Raw genomic sequence first — 19,551 nt, 5'->3', positions numbered from 1 at the left:
GTTGCTTGAGGGACTATTTTTGGCGTATCTTACTACCTGGATGGTAACCTTCATCAACGCAACGATGTCAATATATTCAAAAGCGAATTTTACCAAATGTATTGTTCCAAATCAAGTAATGTAGAGATCAATTACAGCTCCATAGATTTGAATCATTGTGTGTGATGTCTCTTTATCATTGTGTTGTATCATGATGCTTTTGTTACACGGGTAACGATGCCTCCTGGTAGCATTAAGACGTTTGCAAGATGTTGTAGTGTTCTTTTGTCCTGTATTCAATATCTATCATATACTGAGAAGAAGGTATTGGTGGAAACCTTACATGATGGTAATGAAATATGTAAGAAAAGCTGTAAGGAAATCTGTGAAAAAGGCTGTAAGAAAAAATGTAAACAGGTTGTAAGAAGCTGTGGGAAAAGCTGCAAGAAAAGCTGTAAGAAAAGCAACAAGAAAGGTTGCAAGAGAAGCTGTAAGAAAGTCAAGGCCTTTATTTAGATTAGATGGTCAGTTTTACATTCCAATGATACCTTTTCATCCATTTCGATTTAATTGGATGAATGAGAAGAAGAAAAGCGAACGAAGCAGCAAAAGTTTGGTGTTCCTTAACCTATTTTCTGTCTTGATAATGACAGTTATTTCATATATCCATTGGTAGCGTTTATATATGTATGCTTTGCTTTCTTCTTGATTTTGTTCCAGCAGTAACCCTAATAACCATTAGTATTTACCTATTGAATGCCGCTATTGTATTCGGTATCAATCAACGATAATAAAGGGGGAAAAATCAAAACTGTTGATTGTAGTGTACTTTATTGTTAGTTATAACAATGTCTTGAAAGCCAAACCGTAGGAAGAATGACAAAGGGAGCATTTCTATCAGGTTATCCATGTAGACTGATATGTTCCATTGCTTGTTGGTTGATCCATAGAAGTCTAGAATGACCATCGTAGATTGAAAATGCGTTTATAGTTTAACGTCTTTTCGTTATAACAAACGTTATTGTCTCCAAGTAGATGTTAGGGTGAAATCTCAATGTTTCCTGATCCTGAGTGACGCCCGAGCTTCTCTGACAGCCCCTTTCCCCGATATAAGCAAATGAATAGTTGGGTAAAAGGCTTAACTTGTTAAGGGAAAACGGAATCCAAAGAAGGCATAACATAGCCGCCAAATTAGTTCCCATAGCAAAGCAGAGATAGGTCTTAAAGCAAAGGAGAGAGTGTCCAAACATCACATACTATCTCTCATGTACGTGCCCATGTGTGTGTTTTGGTAAATCATCCATACATTTGCTCAAGCATCCTTAAACATTTACAAAATTATCAATGTTACTATGGTAACTATAGTTCATTGGATATCTAAGAAATCTCCAAAACTCTGCAGCAACGATTGCAAATGTGGACACCAATATGACAGCTGGTGCCCTGATGACATCACTGATGACGTCTCTGATGACATCATAAGAATTGCCCTATTGAAGAATGGCCAAGTCTGCCAGCCGAATTTTCTTCTTCTTAGTGGGTCTCTTTTCTTCCATCTTCCTTTTCTTGGCTCGTTGCTTGGCCAGGTTCTTGGCAATCTTCTTCTTGGCATGCGTCTTCGGATCTGCCACCGCCTGGGGAGGGGGAGTTAAATACAATCTTCAACACCCCCATCCAAACATGGTATCAGCTATATTGCCCCCAGATCGCCTAATTTTGAACTAGCCTATTTAGATTTAGAACAGAGGGGTGTTAAGCATGCCTTGTCTCCGTGGCTTACCAACTTTTCTATCATTCGTTTCACCTCCCTACAAGTTTGGCATATGCCGTATTTCTCTCAGATTGTCTGATTTTGGATCAGTCAATTTGACACATTTTCTTTAAAAAACTTTCTATCACCTCAATAGAAACATGATATGTTCTGAAATCCCTCAGATTGTCTAATTTTGGAACAGTTTATTCAGTAATTAGGGGTGATTTGCATAACTTACCTCCACAGCCTGCCATTTTCTTTCAAAGACATCCTTGGCCTTATCACCCCATTCAAACATGGTATCTGCCATATTCACCGCAGATTGTCTGATTTTGGAACAGTTTATTCAGTAATTAGGGGTGTTTTGCATGACCTACCTCCACCGCCTGTCTCCGTTTCCTGGCCTCCTTCCTGGCCACACCTGTGTGCTGCACCTGGGCGTACACCTGAGAGAACAGCTGCACACCTGCCTGCGTCTTAAGGAGGTCCAAGACGTCCTGAGACAGTTTCTTCAGTTCAGAATCTGGAAAGGGTTTCAGACAGTTAGCAATGTGAGGTTTGAGTCTTGACGATTTACCTAAAGGAAAATTAAAAGAAAAAGCTAAAACACAATTTTTTGTGTATATACAGGCGGTGCCCATTACCATTTCTATAGCCCTTGGGCCACACAGGCCACTACAGTAGGGGGCTAGTCCACTGGTAGTGATGTGTGTTCAACTCTTATACATTTTATCATGAGTGCTATAAGTGCTATGTATGACTCAGTCAGGGTTTGAACACTGACCTTCTGATAGGAAGGTGAACATTGTCGATGAAGGTTAGACATCCAGGTAATGAGATACGCCAAATAACAGTTACTCAAGCAACTGGATATGATTTTGGAAATGGTCAGATGTTTCAAGTAGCATCCACTACTTTATGTCAGTGACACTGAGCAAGATTTGTCGAACAGCAGCCACGAACTATGAAGTGAACATCAGCATTCAATTAGTTCAGTTTTGAAGTAAACAATGTGATATAAAATAATTCTCAGATCACCCACCAGCCTGAGGTGTGGCGTTGTTGACCTCCCTGAGCACAGGGGTCATCAGGAAGGTCAGGTACGGACCAATCCCAGCAGCCCCCAGGTCCATTGCAACGGCCGCCAGAAGCTTGATGACAGAGGATCGCTGGAAACAGGAAGAATATTCAGGGTCAACCAAAGGTCACCAACAAAATTTGAATTAAATATTTTTTCATTGTGGTTTCTTTTTTACCTGCAGGGAAATGATTGGTGCACAATGCATTGTTACCCAAAAAATTTAGATCCTTTTTTCAAAGATGTCTAAATAAAAATCTGTATCGGTGTAGCCAGTATAACCGTCCTTCGGCATTGCACACCAGATTCACAGACACACAAAGCAGCAGCTGGTTTTATTACACCGAACTACATTTTGTACTTGTCACACCTAACCGTTGCATATCTAGCTGCAAGGATTGTTTAAAGCTGAGTTGTACAGATATCTTCCATAAAACCAGTTTTTTTTTAATGTCATTTTGATTACTACTACTACATGTAAGTTAGCTAAATCTTGATCTTTCTGATTAGAGGGAAGTGATACTGTTTTAGTGAGTGTTAGTTCTGTGGAAGAAGTGGTCCCTATTGGCCTTACATAGAGTACACATCTTTAAAAAAGTGAGAATCACATCCCACCTTGATGGTCTCTTTCGGCGCCGTCGCTGCCTCAAACTTTGCCAGTCGGTTCATCCTCCTAAACAGCCACATCAGCGAAACTGTCACCCTTCTGTCATCAACCGGCGTGCTTTCATCACTTCCTGTTGCCCTGACATCATCAATACCTGTGTTCCCTGCCACATTTCCAGTTCTATTGTCTTTCTTTCCTTCTGATGCAGATTTAGTTCTTTTTCTATTACTGATTTTGGAAGATGGCTCGTCTACATCATCAGTTTGTGTGTTGACATCACCACTTTGGTCCGTGACATCATCAGTTTGTGCGGTGTCGGGAGTGACCTGCCGGATGACCTTGGCCAGAAAGACGAGGTTCTTGATGACCTGGTTGGCAAGGTCGTGGTCGAGGTAAGACGACTGCAGCTGGGTGCAGAAGTCAGCCGAGAGGTCTCGGAGCTGGAAGGGGAACAAGACATCATTGGATTAAGAAAAATGTCTTCCGAAACTGTCTTATGGCTAGCTAAGAAAAAAGGACTATGAGAACAAACCCTTAACAAAGCATCACCAATAGGATCTAATCACTTGCCGTCTGTATTTTGGAAAAACAAAAGTGCATTTTAGAGAATCCTGTTTTTAAGGCGGCTAAATTTTACTCACCCTTTTTTAAAGATGAAATCAGCCTGAAACCAGTAATCACCAGAATTCTAACTCTTGGTGCTTTTCTGTTGATAGAAATAAAGTCTACCCAACTACCTTTTGCATTGTGTTGTCTCTGAGATATTCCACAACGTTATCCTCCTCCACTTTCCTTTTCTTCTTTGGAGTTCTGTCTTCATCTGTTTCCATGGCAACAAGCTCCTCAGGTTTCCAGGCGGCAAAGAGGCAGCCAAACAGCTGAGCGGAGGCGAGACGGACCCAAGCGTGGGGGTGGAGCAGGTGCTGCTGTACCGAGGCTGGTAACGAAGGAACAAATGAACAAAATTTTTGAGTCGCTTGAGTAACTGTCATTTGGAACGAGTACATGTGTGTACATAAGTTGTAAATGAATAAGTGAATGAATGAACAGCTGAGTGGAGGCCAGTCAGACCCAGGCATGGGGGTGCAACAGGTGCTGCTGGACTGAGGCTGGGAAAGAACAAAGAAAGAATGAATGAATGAGTGAATGAATAAATTGAATGTAAAGGAATGGATGAGTGAATGAATGAATAAACAGCTGAGCAGAGGCTGGGTAGAGATACAAACGAAGAAATGAGTGAATGGGGGAGTAATGAATGAATGCAATTCAATGATTAAATGAAGGAGTGAGTAAGGGAGTGATTGAGTGAATGAATGGAATAATGACTGCATAAATGAAAAACTGAATGAGGGAGTTAATGAAAGTGCAAATAAATGAGAGAGGTAATGGATAAATAAAATAGGGTGTGAATGAAAAAAATTAATACAGCTATGAATGCCCAGGCCTTTAAGTAGGGATCTTGACACTCACTTATCAAGAGAAACTCACCCCAGACTGTGTTTAGATCCTTCCTGTGCTCCACCCCTCTGATGACAATAGGACATTCCTGCAGTACCTTGACCAGACAGGAGAGGGCGCTGTACAGCAGGTGGTCCTCTTGTCTTAGCTGCTTGGTCATCTCATCAGCTGATGTCTTCACAGGTAAGATTGGAGAAATAAGAAACATGTCTAAGTATAACTAGAAGGGATTCATCAAGGATAAACTAGAATCATGGATGCTATAATTCGTACAACACTGTTCACTTCAAAGTTTGAATTTAACTGCTCACATTAAATATATCAAATACATATCTATGCTATGCTATGACAAGAGCAAAGTTTCTAATTTTTCAAATAACCATGAAACTTAATCATGTACATCGAACAATAAGCTCAAACATGGATATTGCCAATGAAATATATGAATATCCAATGAAATTTTAAAATAACTTTCAATACTTAAAATGTTAATCAGACACTTTAAATTCCTTTAAAAGATTTTCATGTAGAAAATAAATCAAACTTACTGCCTCATATCTGTCGGGGTCAATGACCTCCAACATCTGAGGAAGGACCTCTGGCAGTCTGCGCTCGAACTGCAGCTTCTCCACCTCCACAAACAGGCTGCACAGCTGGGCAGCAAGTCTCTGGTGTAAGACCTGGGAAAGAAAAAAACATAAAAGGCAATCAGAGTTGGCAGACTTAACCCACTTTCAATCAAAGATAGAAGCACACACACAGCCAGGCACATACACAGACACACAGAAAAACACACAGACACATTCGAAAGAGCGATCTATTCTATCATATTCAATCTATGTAGTCAATTATGCGCAGAATGCTGATTTGAAAAAAACTTCACCACTTCAGTATCTGTAATTTAGTAACAGCTAAAAGAGACCAAATTCTAAAAGGAAAAGTAAACATTCAAACAGATATTATGACCATCTTTTAAATGGTAATACTGAAAACATTTGACTATATGGTATCCTATTGATGTTCCCAACTTTGTGCACGTCGGTGAGAGACCCACCTTGTTGTCATCCTGTAGCCACTGCGCGGTGATGGTAAACAGGTTGTCCCTGGTGGGGATTCCCACCTTGTCCAGCAGGGACTTGACGGCCAGGGCGGTCAGCTTGCGACATTTTGCCGAGTCGTCGTTAATGAGTCGGCTGGCCAATGGGACGAAGAAGAACGCTGCGTACTCCTCCAACAGATTCTGCAGAGGGAAGGAGGATTTGAAGTTAGCAATAAAAGGAAAGTCACTAGGGTCCCCAAAAATCAACACATTTCTTTGATGGGATATGACCTAACCACATAACCAAGTTTCATGACAATCCATCCATAGCTTCTTGAGTTATGCTGCTAAACCATTTGCCCACATCCATATATACAAACATCCAAATGCTACCAAAAACACAACCTTCAGGGCAAAAGTAACAAGTGAAACAGTCAAACACACACATTGAAAACGAGGTAAAAATGTTACAAATAACCAAATGCCAAGTTTCATGACAATTCATTTCTTGAGTTATGCTGCTAAACCACATTCAAACATAAATCCAAATGCTACCAAAAATGTCAACTTTTTGCTGAAAGTAACAAGGCTTTAGTATAGAAATAGTCAAACACACACATTGACAACAAAACCTCCTTATAAGGATGTAAAAATGTTGAGACAAACCTGAGGGAATGATGAGAAGACGGTGGCGATCATCTCCAGTGCTGACTCCCGCCCGGCCTCCACGTTGTAGTTCAGCTGCCGCACGTAGAACTCCAGATGGCGGTGCAGCTTCTTCCCCAGCGGGTAGTCAATCAGGAACTTTCCAAACACCTGATGGGGGTCAAAACACCCAAGTTATTTCGTAAAATTTTATAAGGTAGGAACCTTCCAGGAAGGAAGAAAGAGGAAAAGAAAACTGAAAAATATCAGAGAATGCACTGACATGGCACAAAGAGAAACAATGCAATCCGAAAAGTTCTCAAGAATCAAAGATGCAAGCCCATTCTCATCTCTAGTGATTACAACAAATTCCAATTCTTCTGACCTTGACTTAGCTGACCTGGCCTTGGTATTCTAAACTCAGAGCTATTTACCTTGAAATATTTGACCTTGAACTGATTCCACCTTCACCTTGACCTTGAACTATTTGACCTTGAGTTACAAGATCTCCCCCCATACATCTAAGCAAGCCCCACCCACCTGTCTGCACTGCACCCTGACGTTGTCCAGCTCAGACTTGATTGACAGCTCGGCGATCCGCCCCATGACGTCGTGCATCTCCGGGACAACCAGCTTACGCGACAGGATCGCCTGGAAAGTTTAATAAAATAAAAACAGTCAAGGTCAAGTTCTCAAACATCTTAAATGTAATGTAAGGTGCTTTCCAATGACCACAAATTTGACCCGAAGCTTGGTAACAGTTTTTGAGGCCATAGCAACAGTGGGTTGTTATCCACTGTGTCTAGGCACCTCCTTGCTCTAGGGCACGATATTGAAAGGCAGAGTCCAACCCTCTCATTTCATTGCCTTTCACCTCCCCAACTGAAGTCAGATACCCATTTTTACACCTGGGTGGAGTGAGGGAAACTTCCTTACTTTTTTTCACCCTTGAAGCCCCGAACGCAATGCGTTAGGTGCTCATGAGGGTTTAAAAAATGTGTTAATTACATTCTCAACTAAAACGAGTGACCAGTGGTAGGAATGACATGGCCATAAAGATATGCTCACACTAAACGTTTGCGGTTGCTATTTAGATATAAACTATATTCTAGTACATGTGTAATGTTTTAAGTAGATTTGCATTCCAGCAGAAGATATTCTGTAATATCTTCACTGGTTTGGTTGCCTTCATTTTTCAATTGCCTAGCAGCAACATGCTTTTCTACAAGGATTTTGTAAACGTGGATAAATTATGATAATGAGCTTTGTACCAGGTATAGCATGTTCAAGGAGGCTAGTTGATAGGTGTTGAACACCCAAACCAATAAATGATTAATAAAACAACCAGCCCCACCTTGAGCAGTGTGAAAGCCGTTGCCTGTCGGGTGTAGTCTAGAATGTCCTGCTCAGCATACTGTAGTAACACTCTGAGCTGGTCGTTGTCTACGCTGTAGTACTTCACGTCACGAATAAGCACTGTCAGGGCCTGTGGGAGTAAGGCACAGGTTAGGGGACTCAAATCCCAGACTGTTACTGGACACATATCTTGTACACTACTGTTATTGTAGTCTTGGTCCAGCCCAATACTGTGGTACATCACAAATCTATGGGATGGAGTAAGGTGCAGGTTTAGGTTCAAATCCCACTCAGTGACACATCCTGAACACTTGTAGTACTTAGTAACACCCTGAGTTGGTAAGTAAGAGAGTCAGTCCATGACTTCTATTAATCCTATTCTGTTGAGTCAAGTGCAAAAAGTGGGAAGTGCCTTAAAGATTCCAAGTGCACAACATTGAGGCCTGCTAGAGATTAAAACTCAGAACCTTAAAATTCAAAGTCAACAACCCTAACCACAAAACCCCTTTAAGTAAGTAAGAACACAAAACCTACATTGAAACCACACTAGTGACCTACCTTGAAACATGTGACCACCAGGTCAAAGTTCTCGCCCTTTGACCCTCCCGCGCCGCCATATTTCTTCAGGATGAGGAACATCTCAGCTGCGACCTTGCTGACCTTCTCCTTGAGTGATGGGAGGGGGAACCTCAGGAACCAGGTAAGGCACCTCATCGCCATGGTGACAATCTAGGGACATCAGGAACAAGGTAAGTTGGGTTATGACTATGGCGAAAATCTTTTGACTGAAAGTAAAAGGAGGTAACTTACCTAATTATTAAAAGTTTTAAAATCTTAAAAATCATCAAGTTCCTAACAAATCTGCAATGCTTCAGTACAGTGAAGTCTGCTACTGCAATATCGCGGTCCGAAACGTGACTGACTTTGTATCCCTGATCGCCCCTGGATACATACATGTAGTTACAGATATATACAGAACACTAAAAAATATAACAAGTTACTAGTATGTAAGAGTACAACATACATGTACATGAATCTAGTATACAGACTAGTAGTCTAGATAACTAACACTTAAAGTAAAAAGTCCATCCATACCTTGACATGTTTTGACCTGAGGCAGTCGTACAGCTGGGCGACAAACGGGTCCAACATCTGCAGGTGCAGTACTTCGCTGGCCGACAGGTGGCCTCGCTTCATGCAGTGGTGCAGGAGCTATGGGGGTTGGAAACAATTTGGTGGTTTAGAGTTGTTTTTGTTTGATATGGGCAACAAAAGACAGTTTGTTCAGTATTTTGTATTGAAGTAGACTATAAAGAAGTAGACTATAAAGAAGAGCTTTCCCTGCAAAGCCTGAGGAGCAAGTTTGAATCCCGGCTGTTGTCGCTCAACTGACATGCACGATACAAGTAGTCCAGTGGTTAGCGACTCTACCTCTAGATCAAGAGGCCAAGAGGTACATGTAGGGTAAGAGTTAGATAGTGAGTGTGAGAGAGCAACATTTGTGTAAAAGTTTTCCTACCTGCAGTCCGAACTCCACCAGGATGTGTTTGTTGGTTTTGATGCTGACGTGCGTTTTCGTCCCCGGCCTCTGGGGGGTGGGGGGCAGGATCAGGCAGCTGTCCGGCCGCAGGCGGGGGTCAGGGGGTGGGGCGGCCGACAACTTAGCCCTGGGGGGTGAAGAGTGATATGATGAATTTCAAATAAGGAAACAACAGTGATCTATTAACTGGTTAAACTTCTCAGACTTAAATAAAAAAGATGTACTGTAGAATCAACATGAAAACAAAGTCTGAGGGGAAAGTCTGCTCACACAGCTTTAGGGCATGAATATATGGTCATATTCAGTTTTTTCTCCCAAGCCTCTGTTTCCATGTTCTCCTCTTGCTAAATCTTCACTTTGAAATTTGAAAGAAACAAGGTAATACATTGGTGTGGCTTAAAAAAAGTAAGGAGCACTAATAATGTTTTTAGACTGCACATGTATAGATCAAGAGAGCTGATTGATATGGGTAGCTTACCTATCTTGTGAGGTGTTGAGTGAAAGTCTTTTTCAAGCTGTCTTAAGTTTTAGATTTTCTAGTGATTTAGAATAATGATTATTGATTCAGATCATTGATTATTGATCCAGAAAACTGCTTATTTATTGATAACTGATTATTAATAACTTACTTGACTTGTGCTGTGATGAGAGGGAGACTCTCCGTGACCAGGCCGTGAGAGAATATGAGCATGGAGTCAGGGGTGAGTCCTTCGTTCTTCATCAATCCGCTAACAATCTTAGCCAGCACGTCTTGGACCTTACGGGACGTCTTAAGCTTCTGGGTGGAGTCAAGAACCTGGGGAGGAACAGAACAAGGTGTTGAAGAAGGAAGGAACAAGCCACAAGACCTTTGATGTTCGATAAAAAACTTGGAAAACACGTTTGAATAAGTAACAAATGGAGAGTAGAGGGAAATATTGATCATAAGTAAGGAGAAAGGAAAGAATAAAATGGAAAAAAAAACTTTTAGCCATTCTTTCCCTAATAACAAATGAATGTAAGAATGCATTAAATGGCTTCTCTTCTTCTTAAAGAGGGAAGAAAGAACATCAACTGAGAAAACTTCTTATGTTGGGTGTGGGTCTAGAACAACACATACTTGCGATTAATGATGAAATGAATGGGAGAGAGTGAGAGAGAAAAAAACAAAGATGACAAACGAATAACTTTTCTGATACTCATGTCTTATGACTTTTTCTGTTATTCACATTGCATGCAATCTAACAGAGGTCTCGTCTTAATCCTAAGATTTCTAACATCTTAGACAGTGGCCTGACCTCCTTAAGCGGCAGCACCAGCCTTGCTAGAGACGTCTTGCTGACGAACTTGGCGAGCGTCTCGTAGGAGTCGGAACTCTTGCTGCTCTTCGCCTCCTTCAGCTTGGAGGTGATTCCTTCAACCTCCTTCTCCTCCGACAACTTCCCAAACAACTCCTCGTTAAACACCTGGAAAACACAGTTAAAAGGTAGGATATTTGTACCATATGTTAAATTATGGCTTAATAAAGGTTTTTACACAATACATGTACTTATCTTTTAAAGAGAGCTTTGACCAACAAGCTTCAAATCTCTATTAGAAGCAGAGCTGAAATTCCATTTGAATGTTACAGGTTCTAGATGTTTTCTTCACAATTGCAGCTTTCAAAGTTTTGTGCTAGAAACATCAATGTTCAAATTTCACAAGTAACTGAAATTCTTACTGCATCATAATTACTGCATTACCGTCTGACTTCAGTCTTCAGTCGTCTCTCAATGTTTATCTTCAACTTATTCACATCAATCGCAACTTGCCAACTCTACCTTCAACTTCAACTACTGTACCCCCAGATGACCCCGCGAGGGGCACATTAGGGGGGAAGTACCATGCATTAACTCATTAACCCTAACCAGCTCACCTCGACCAGTGAGTCCAGACAGCGGTCCAGCCCTCCCTGTTAACTAACCTAGTAACTAAACCTATTAACTCATTAACCCTAACCAGCTCACCTCAACCAGTGAGTCTAGACAGCGGTCCAGCCCTCCAGGCTCCAGGCGTTCCTCCATGCTCTTCATCAGGGCGTGTGTGGTGTAGGTCAGTACATGCACCTGTCGAGTCATCAAAATGGAACATTCATACTTTGCATACAACAAAGTTTTTGTACACAACACGAGAGTACCTATCCTACATTTCAGAGACCGTCTGTCATCTTCCTTTAGGGGAATACCAGTTCTGTACTAGTCCTGAACAATTTGACAAAGCAACCATTTTGATCGTCAATGACCGAAATATACATGAACAATTAACAGAATGTTTATGAAGGCTTGGGGCATCATATGCAGAGAAATAGTAATGTCTTCGAGAGAATCTCAAATCAGAAATGGTTCAATTTCAATACCCATACAATGTTTTCGTCTTTTTCCAGAGTGCTAAATTTTCCTATTTGTGTTCAGAATTACTCGCTTTACTAAAAAAATAAGTATATACACTTAAATGTAAGTCTAGTCAGGTAGAGTACTGGTACATTGATGCTCTGGCATTTTGGACCTGTACCCTGATTCCTGCAGTACTGTATAAATACACAGCATCAGTATTTTCCACTTCTGTTTTACCTGGTAGCCTTTAGTGAGGCAGTGGCGCAGGTCCCGTAGGATCTGTGGGAAGAATGTTGGCCCGAGGGACTCCAGAATCTTCACCAGCGTGGAGCGACTCGTCTCACGGATGTCCTCCGAACGGCTCTTCAGCAGGCTGCACACCTTCAGCAGCACACTGGGAAACAAACAAACAAACAATCCTTCTATAATGTTCTGATAAACAAAGTACAATTTTCAGCAACATGCGGGTAAACTGATGCCTGCGAATGATTGATTGCAGGTAAACAAACAAACAAACAAACAAACAAACAAACAAACACTTCTTCCGTAACAATCTGGGAAACAAACTTTTAGCAACACTCTGGTCAACAAAGAATCAAATGATCCTTCAGTTAACACTTTGGTCAACAAAGAAAGAAATGCTGAAGATACAGTTGTAGGTGATGAAACTTTCCATAATTATTGAAATATAAATCTCTTTCAAATCCCAGCCAGTTTTTCCTTTCCTCAGCAAAGGCTATACTGACTCACACCTTAAGGCTGTTCTAAAAATTTTTCCTGGAAGTTTCTGCAAACATTCGACCCTCCCAGTTACATACTTAATGACTCATCCCTACACGATGACCCCCTTACATAATCATATACAATGACTCACCACTGTAGGTTGTTCCTGAAAACTTTTCCTGGAAGTTTCTGCAGACATTTGATTCTTCTCCTGACACACATCCTGACTCATCCCTAAGTGGTGCACCCCCTACATGATATCTAATGACTCACCCCTGCAGGTTGTTCCTGAGAACCTTTCCCGGAAGTTTCTGCAGCAGCTTGACAGTTGCCAGGGCGATGGGAACCCGCAGCAGCTCCTCCTCACTGTCGGCATGGAGACGGGCCTTCTTATGGGCCTCTTCACTCTTCACCTGCAGGTGTCGCCATGGCAACAGGGTCAGAGGTCAATGTTTATAGTTCAGGAGAAGCCAAAAATAAGGAGTATCTTTATCAAGATCTTAAGTTGTAGCAGTCATTTTGCACATTACTGTAACTATAATCTGGGTGTCTCTTTTTTGTAAATCTTGGAAAACAAGTATAGTGAGAGAAAAAAAAGAGATGCAACAGCTAAATGGAGCTATTGTTTGGCAACTATCTAAGGTCAACCTTTTGAACAAATTTTGTTAAATAAGTTACAATTTCTTCACCTTTTGCGTGAGGCCCTTGTGCAACTTTGGAAGGACCATGTTAGTCAGGGTTTCGAAAATCAATTCTGCTTCTGCCTTTTCTTTATCCACCCCAGTTTCCATGACAACCACATCCTCCTCTTCTTCTTCTTCTTCCTCCTCCTCAACAGCCTCCTCTGCATCTTCTTCTGTTTCTTCCTCTTCAGGTTTTTCCTCCTCCTGTGGTAAGATGTCTTCCTCTTCTTGAGGAGTGTCTTCGGCTTTTGCACTCAGGACTGACAAGTCAAAATGGAACGCATCCAAGACAGCAACTATCAACCTTGAAGGGAAGGAAGGAGAGAAAAATGGACGGATAGATGAAGGTGAGGTGAAAAATCGTTGCTTTAAGCTGCGGTTTCAAAAACTTATTTGATTTGATGGATGACGTCCCTGCATACTAGCTTCTTCGAACAAATCTTATTCCTAATCACAAATTTGCACCAATACGACAGAAAAAAATGCTTAGATGTACTATTGCAAATATTGCAAGTAAAAACAAGCTGATGGTAAATTCCTTTTTTTCCCCTACAATTGCCATCTGATTATATAAGATGTTATCCATACAAAAGCTGATACTTACTTGATGTTAGTCTTCTGCCCCTCCAGTTTTTGCGTCAGCCTGTTTAAGTAGTAGAGTAGGAGGCTGAGGTATCCTCTCCATGGGAGGCAGGCAGCCATGGCACCAACGGCTTGGACAACCTCGTGTTGCAGGAAATCAACCTAAACAGGAAAGGAGAGAAAATCTTTTAATGCTTAACTTCGGCCGATTTTGACCATGAAGACATCTTGAGAAAAATTAAGATTTTTGGAAAAAGTAGTAGAAATCTGCAGCAGGAAATACAACTTCTGAAGAACAGTCTTAACTTGTTACATGTTCCACAAAGAATAATACAATTACAACACATCTACAGATATTAGAGTGACAAAATGCCTCTTTTTGGTCAACATTGTTTATGAATCATGATAATCTTTCTCATGAGTCAAAACTGTATCCTTGAATCATTTACCCATCATCAGTTTTCTAACAGCATTTAATAAAAAGAATGTTTTCCAACTGACCTTGACGAGTTGGGGGTCGTTGAGGATGAAGCTGGTGATTGGCAGGATGAATGACTGGAGGATGCTGGGATTGATGCCGCCTGTCTGGCAGACGTTGATCAGTCGCCGCAACGCCCGGGAACGCCTGTGGTGCTGCAGTGGGGGATTGATAATCGATCAATAATTGACAATCAACGAATAGTTCCTCAACCTTCTAAGAGGTCTGGAGGAAAACAAAAGTTCCCACTTAAAAACATATCTAACTATCATGTTCAATAAGTAGGGTCTATACAGTCACATACTGAGTCTATATTTGATCTATTCACATTTATTCCAATGACAGACTGCTGTTTAAAGGAATTTGCATCTTGGGCACTATAAGAACTACATGTACATGTAGATTCACTGAAAATAGCAGGGGGCTGTGAGATTGTGTTGAGATGTGGGACAATGGCAATATAGGTATAAGACATACAGTCTTTATTGATTATTGTGCAACTAAGGAACAGTGTAACAAACAAACCTTTTGATAAATTCACACTCTAATTCCATATAAACAAACATATAAACCAACCTGTATGTGTGTGATGTTCTGGTAGAAATCCTTCTCCACGTCCTCGTCCATCAGCTGAGCCAGACCCTGGAAGTACTGTCGGCTGGAGAACGTCCTTACAACAGCTGCCAGCAGGGAGATGGACTCCTGGTGCACGGACTAAAGGAGCAACAGAATGTCAGTTGCATCACCTAACACATCTACAAGGTACTGCACACCTAAATTGGTTCTAAGAGTGATCAAGTTTTGCTGTTGTCTCTCTTGAAACACAAGTGTTAAAAGCACAAAAATAAAACAGAGTTTTGTTCCATGTTCTGTTTCTTCTTACACACACATGTACATCATGTACTTGCCCCATTTAAACATTACAGGTATTATTTCTAAAGCCTTCTTAACACTTACACTTATTTGTAGGATGGCATATATAAATATTGATTAAAAAATCCTTGTTTACTTCCAAAGGTAGCCCAAAACATCAACTTGAAAATTTCCTCACCTCACTTCTGGACCAGAGTCCTTTCCTGACCAGCGGCAGGATCGTCCCCTGCACAACCTTCTTGTACTCCTCCTGACTCGAGCTGGCGTCCTCCATCTTCTGCAGTACCTGCGTCATACAGTAGGAGGCGTTGCTGCGCAGGGAGAAGTCCTCAATCCTCAGCACAATGTGGAAGCAGTTGTGGATGACGGGCAGGGCAAAGGTCGTATCCAGGGCAACCCAGTCCTTCATGGCTTGATTGACAGATTTGAAGGCCGACAGTCGCGTGTCGTAGTCGGGTTCTTCCACCCGTTTCCTGTCCCAGGTGTTGAGATCGTGGATAACGGTCGCGATTTCTTTTACGGTTGGATCTCTTTCAGCAACAGCTGCAAAAACCTATAGGGAAACAACATGTGTCAGTTATTTCCTCAACACATGTCATGTAACCCTTAGCCTAGTGAACACTAGGGCACCAGTCACATAGGGTTAAGCTGTTTAGCACTAAAGAGTAAACTATTTTAACACCACTGAGTGGTATGCATGTGTAGACATTGGCTATGGTTCTACTTCTAGTGAAATGTTTAGAAAAAAAAGAACTGCTCTCTAGCTTTTATCAACAAATAAAGACCTTCATATGATTTTTCCAAAATTTTGCGTCCATCCAAATTTGTTGAGCAAAATGAATACACAAGGGCACCCATATATGTAAGACGATTAAACACCCTTTGTTCTCATAACTTCAACTGAAAACAACATTCATAACAACAGTTGCATATTCAGCACCAAGGAGAAAAACAATCCCACTTTGCAAGTGCAAACTAGAAGTGGCCAATTATCACCTTACAGAGTTCTTTTAACTCAACTACTGCATCTAATACCTAACCAACATTTTTTTGAGTGACTGTCACCTTCCTCAGGGCAATGCTGACTGATTCTACCTATTCCCAAAACTGAATTTCGAGCCCTGCACTGCAGCTAGATGTGAAGAATGGGGTTTCAAATAAGACTGCAGCAGCAACATGTAGCTGAAGTGCAAAGCAAAACCAATCAGTATTGCTCTGAGGAAGTAAGCAGATGGTCAACACTACACATTGGTTGTAACCAAAGAACATTGTTGTCCGATGATTCTCCGACCTGATATAAGTGAACTGTTAAAAAACGGCCAAGGCTCAAAGAGGGTAACACTATATCTGTATGCATTTTCAATTTAAAATGAAAGTTTAAAAAAAAAGCTTTACCTTGCAGAGTTCCCCTCTGGGTTCCCTACCCTCCAGACTGGACAACATGGTCGCCAGTTGTTCCCAGCATGCTTTGGGGTCTGGGACCTGTCGCACCAAGTTGCCGACAGTTACCAAAATGTCGACTTGAGCGTTGTAGTCTGTAATAGCCGGTCTCCTGTGGTGAAAGGAAAGATAGCGAAACATTTTAAGAAAAATACAAAGGTTGCAAGGTCCCTGCTTCTACATGTACTTCCAGTTGTTGCTTGAATAACGTTTCTATTGTGTAATTGGCTAGTTTGTTCAACTTATGTAAAATATGGTCCTATCGGGTGATATAATTAGAAATTATCAGAAAAATCTTGCAAAAATATTCTTTTAGATCACACATTTAGTACAAAGTTTTGTTATCTTCCCTTGAGGAAGGTAAAAAATTTTGAAATGTTCTGTTAATCAGAGTATCTCATTCTCGACAAGCCCACTTGATTGACAGGTCAAGTTTGACACAAATTGACCTCTGACCTTAGGTAAGGCAGCAGCATCCCCACCAGCATGGCACTCTGCTGGGGGTCCTCCACATAAGCGCTGATCCTGGACAGGATGTTCAGCTCCGACATGGGCAGCTTGGACCGGGTCTGTCTCCCCCCCGCCTTCCCGATGGACTGCACCGCTGACCTCAGGTGACCCAAGATGGCCGCCACGTGGGGCAGCAGGAGCTGGGTTCCGATTGGTGCTTCAGAATCTGCGAAAAAAGTTTTCATGAGATCTGAATAATGTTTTTTTTGCTTTCATTTGTATGCTCTCTGCTACTGAGACTATGATTAAGGATTGCTTTAAACTTTTTGATGATAAACTGATTAGCTAATAAAGGTTGGAGTTCACTTCTACCTCTGTTAACAAGTAAATGTTGCATTTGATAGTATAGAAAATATATGAGTTGAGTATCTGTTAAATGTGTGCACAAATGTAAGATACATCAGCCACCATGGTTTTCGAAAGAATATACCATTGCCAATTTTTAATCAATGTTAAGAAAGTGAACCAACGACCACCATCTCACTGGGCATTCCTAGTAAAATAAGTTTAGAATCAATCTCATATCTAAGTATCTATTCAAATTATTCAAAGTTTGCACACAAAGACTATGAATTCCCTGGTACCTTTTCCCAACTTTTCTCCCTGCAATATCGTACATCCTGGTACTTCCAGTGGCTCTACATCCGCCGCGTCCTCTGACTCCGACTCCAGCAGCAGGTGACCTATGACCTCCATCACCATGGCAACCACAGGCGGGGCAGAGGTCGGAGTGAAGAAAGTTGCGATGATGTCATCGATGAGGTTCCTGTCGGGATGGTCAGGGCACGACTTTGCCAGCAGAGGGTGATACCTGGGGTTGGAAGGGAAAAAGTATTTGTTGTTAAATTTTTGTAAATGCACCTTGTTTCATGTAAACTTAATTGTGTTGGAGATTGCAGCTTAACTTTGACACAGAATGAAACACAGATAAACTTTCGAGTGAAGTTGCATATGTTTTTCAGCTAGTCTTTGACAGAACCAACCATTGTCAAGGTTCTACAGCAACCTTTTCCAGCACAAGACAGTTGAATTCTGCACCACACAAGTCCCAAGAAGTGCCCACAATTTGCTCTTGTATGACAGATCAGACTGAGGCCTTACTGGAAAGATGCTATTTCACTCATTATAATTAACAAGAAAGACAGATACTATGTACAGGGTCAGTGTACTTTCTTAAAGATGAATGGATTAACTTTTCTCACCTGAGGTTCTTACTCCACAGGTGCACCAAGCGAAGAAGGGGCGTCGGCTGGTAGATGACCTCTGACCTCTGTTGCCCCAGCTGGGGCCAGACCACGCCCACAAACAGAGCCTCGATTTCATCCCGACTGAAGCTGTAATGGTCGTGCTGCTGGAACAACTCTAGCAATCTGGAACAAAACAATGGAAAAACAAGGCTAAAGTTTGTGTGTGAGGGGGATGCTGTTTCGCTGTTGTCTTCATAACAGTGGCTGAAGCTGTACTGGTGAAACAGCTGCAACAATCTGAAAGTAATGATGATAACTAATAAATCAACATTCTGTCTGAGGATGTATGTTATACAGTGTCACTATGTCATACATTCAAGTATGCATCCCCTTGAGTTTCTGCACTGGTCATGTTACTGGAATAACTACAACAGCCTGGATAAACAAAGGAAACTTTGTGTGTAAGGGGGATGCTGTTTTCTGTCGTCTTTACAACAGTAGCTGAAGCTGTACTGATCATGCTGCTGGAACAACTGAAGCAGTCTGGAAGTGATAAAACAAACTTTTGTCTGAGATTGTACATTATATACATACAGTGTACATGTACATATCTTTGAGTTGCTGTTACTGGTCAAGTTGCTGGATCAGCTCCAACAATCTGGATAAAACAATGAGAAAACAGGACATCAGCTTGTTTGTGAGGGTGTTTATTTTCTAATAGTTTCATCAGGTTGGTAAGTCATTGGATAAAAAAGCATAGAACCAATGCATAAGCACAATAATGGATCAGAAATTGTGCTCATGAACCGCGACAATAAAGAGTCAGTCATGATTGGGACCGCATTCCTCACATTGCAGCAGCGCCACCTAGCTGCAGTTCAAAATAGAACCAGTGAGTATTGCCCTGAGGAAGGTGACATCAAATAGTTGGCAGAAAATAAAGTTTTCAATTTGCAAAATAAAGAACAGGGCCCCACCTCCTCATGGCCAGAGTCCTGACCTTCTTGACCAGCTGCAGAAGGTTCTTCTTGACAAGATGGCGGCTGTCCAGGATGCGGGTGTGGCTGGTCACCATGGCAACCAGCAGGCGGAACACCCTGGGGACGTAACCTTGGAGCAGGTTCCCCATTTTGTTCAGCAGGACTGGAGGCGGATGGAAATAAAAATAAATGTTGTGACATAATTATACACAATATAGATAGAACACAATATAAGAAGATTACGTACATGTAAAAGTGGAACATCTCAGAAAAAGTATGTAAAAAGACC

General features: G+C 41.5%; 1 protein-coding gene across 1 annotated transcript in view; it reads right to left on the bottom strand.

Moving 5' to 3' along the window:
• Positions 1–1,469: 1,469 nt before the first annotated feature.
• The window catches only part of LOC136421526 (small subunit processome component 20 homolog), a 62,658-nt gene continuing 44,576 nt past the window's right edge, over positions 1,470–19,551 (bottom strand). The window contains exons 19-47 of the mRNA XM_066408853.1: positions 19,260–19,425; positions 18,298–18,465; positions 17,680–17,906; positions 17,042–17,261; positions 16,541–16,697; positions 15,324–15,698; positions 14,849–14,986; positions 14,296–14,427; positions 13,817–13,956; positions 13,219–13,516; positions 12,803–12,942; positions 12,044–12,200; positions 11,441–11,539; positions 10,733–10,900; positions 10,085–10,251; positions 9,435–9,582; positions 9,011–9,127; positions 8,474–8,644; positions 7,914–8,045; positions 7,100–7,210; positions 6,581–6,730; positions 5,930–6,115; positions 5,424–5,555; positions 4,906–5,050; positions 4,155–4,354; positions 3,426–3,857; positions 2,775–2,901; positions 2,110–2,255; positions 1,470–1,613 (exon numbers count right to left, since the gene is read on the bottom strand). Coding sequence (XP_066264950.1) covers positions 1,470–1,613; positions 2,110–2,255; positions 2,775–2,901; positions 3,426–3,857; positions 4,155–4,354; positions 4,906–5,050; positions 5,424–5,555; positions 5,930–6,115; positions 6,581–6,730; positions 7,100–7,210; positions 7,914–8,045; positions 8,474–8,644; positions 9,011–9,127; positions 9,435–9,582; positions 10,085–10,251; positions 10,733–10,900; positions 11,441–11,539; positions 12,044–12,200; positions 12,803–12,942; positions 13,219–13,516; positions 13,817–13,956; positions 14,296–14,427; positions 14,849–14,986; positions 15,324–15,698; positions 16,541–16,697; positions 17,042–17,261; positions 17,680–17,906; positions 18,298–18,465; positions 19,260–19,425 — 5,093 coding nt within the window. The remainder of the gene's footprint in view (positions 1,614–2,109; positions 2,256–2,774; positions 2,902–3,425; positions 3,858–4,154; positions 4,355–4,905; positions 5,051–5,423; positions 5,556–5,929; positions 6,116–6,580; positions 6,731–7,099; positions 7,211–7,913; positions 8,046–8,473; positions 8,645–9,010; positions 9,128–9,434; positions 9,583–10,084; positions 10,252–10,732; positions 10,901–11,440; positions 11,540–12,043; positions 12,201–12,802; positions 12,943–13,218; positions 13,517–13,816; positions 13,957–14,295; positions 14,428–14,848; positions 14,987–15,323; positions 15,699–16,540; positions 16,698–17,041; positions 17,262–17,679; positions 17,907–18,297; positions 18,466–19,259; positions 19,426–19,551) is intronic.

The sequence above is a fragment of the Branchiostoma lanceolatum genome, chromosome 16, assembly GCF_035083965.1.
Source record: "Branchiostoma lanceolatum isolate klBraLanc5 chromosome 16, klBraLanc5.hap2, whole genome shotgun sequence".
Classification (NCBI taxonomy): Eukaryota; Metazoa; Chordata; class Leptocardii; order Amphioxiformes; family Branchiostomatidae; genus Branchiostoma; species Branchiostoma lanceolatum.
Note: the sequence above shows the minus strand (reverse complement) of the source record. Positions and strands in the feature narration are given on the sequence as shown.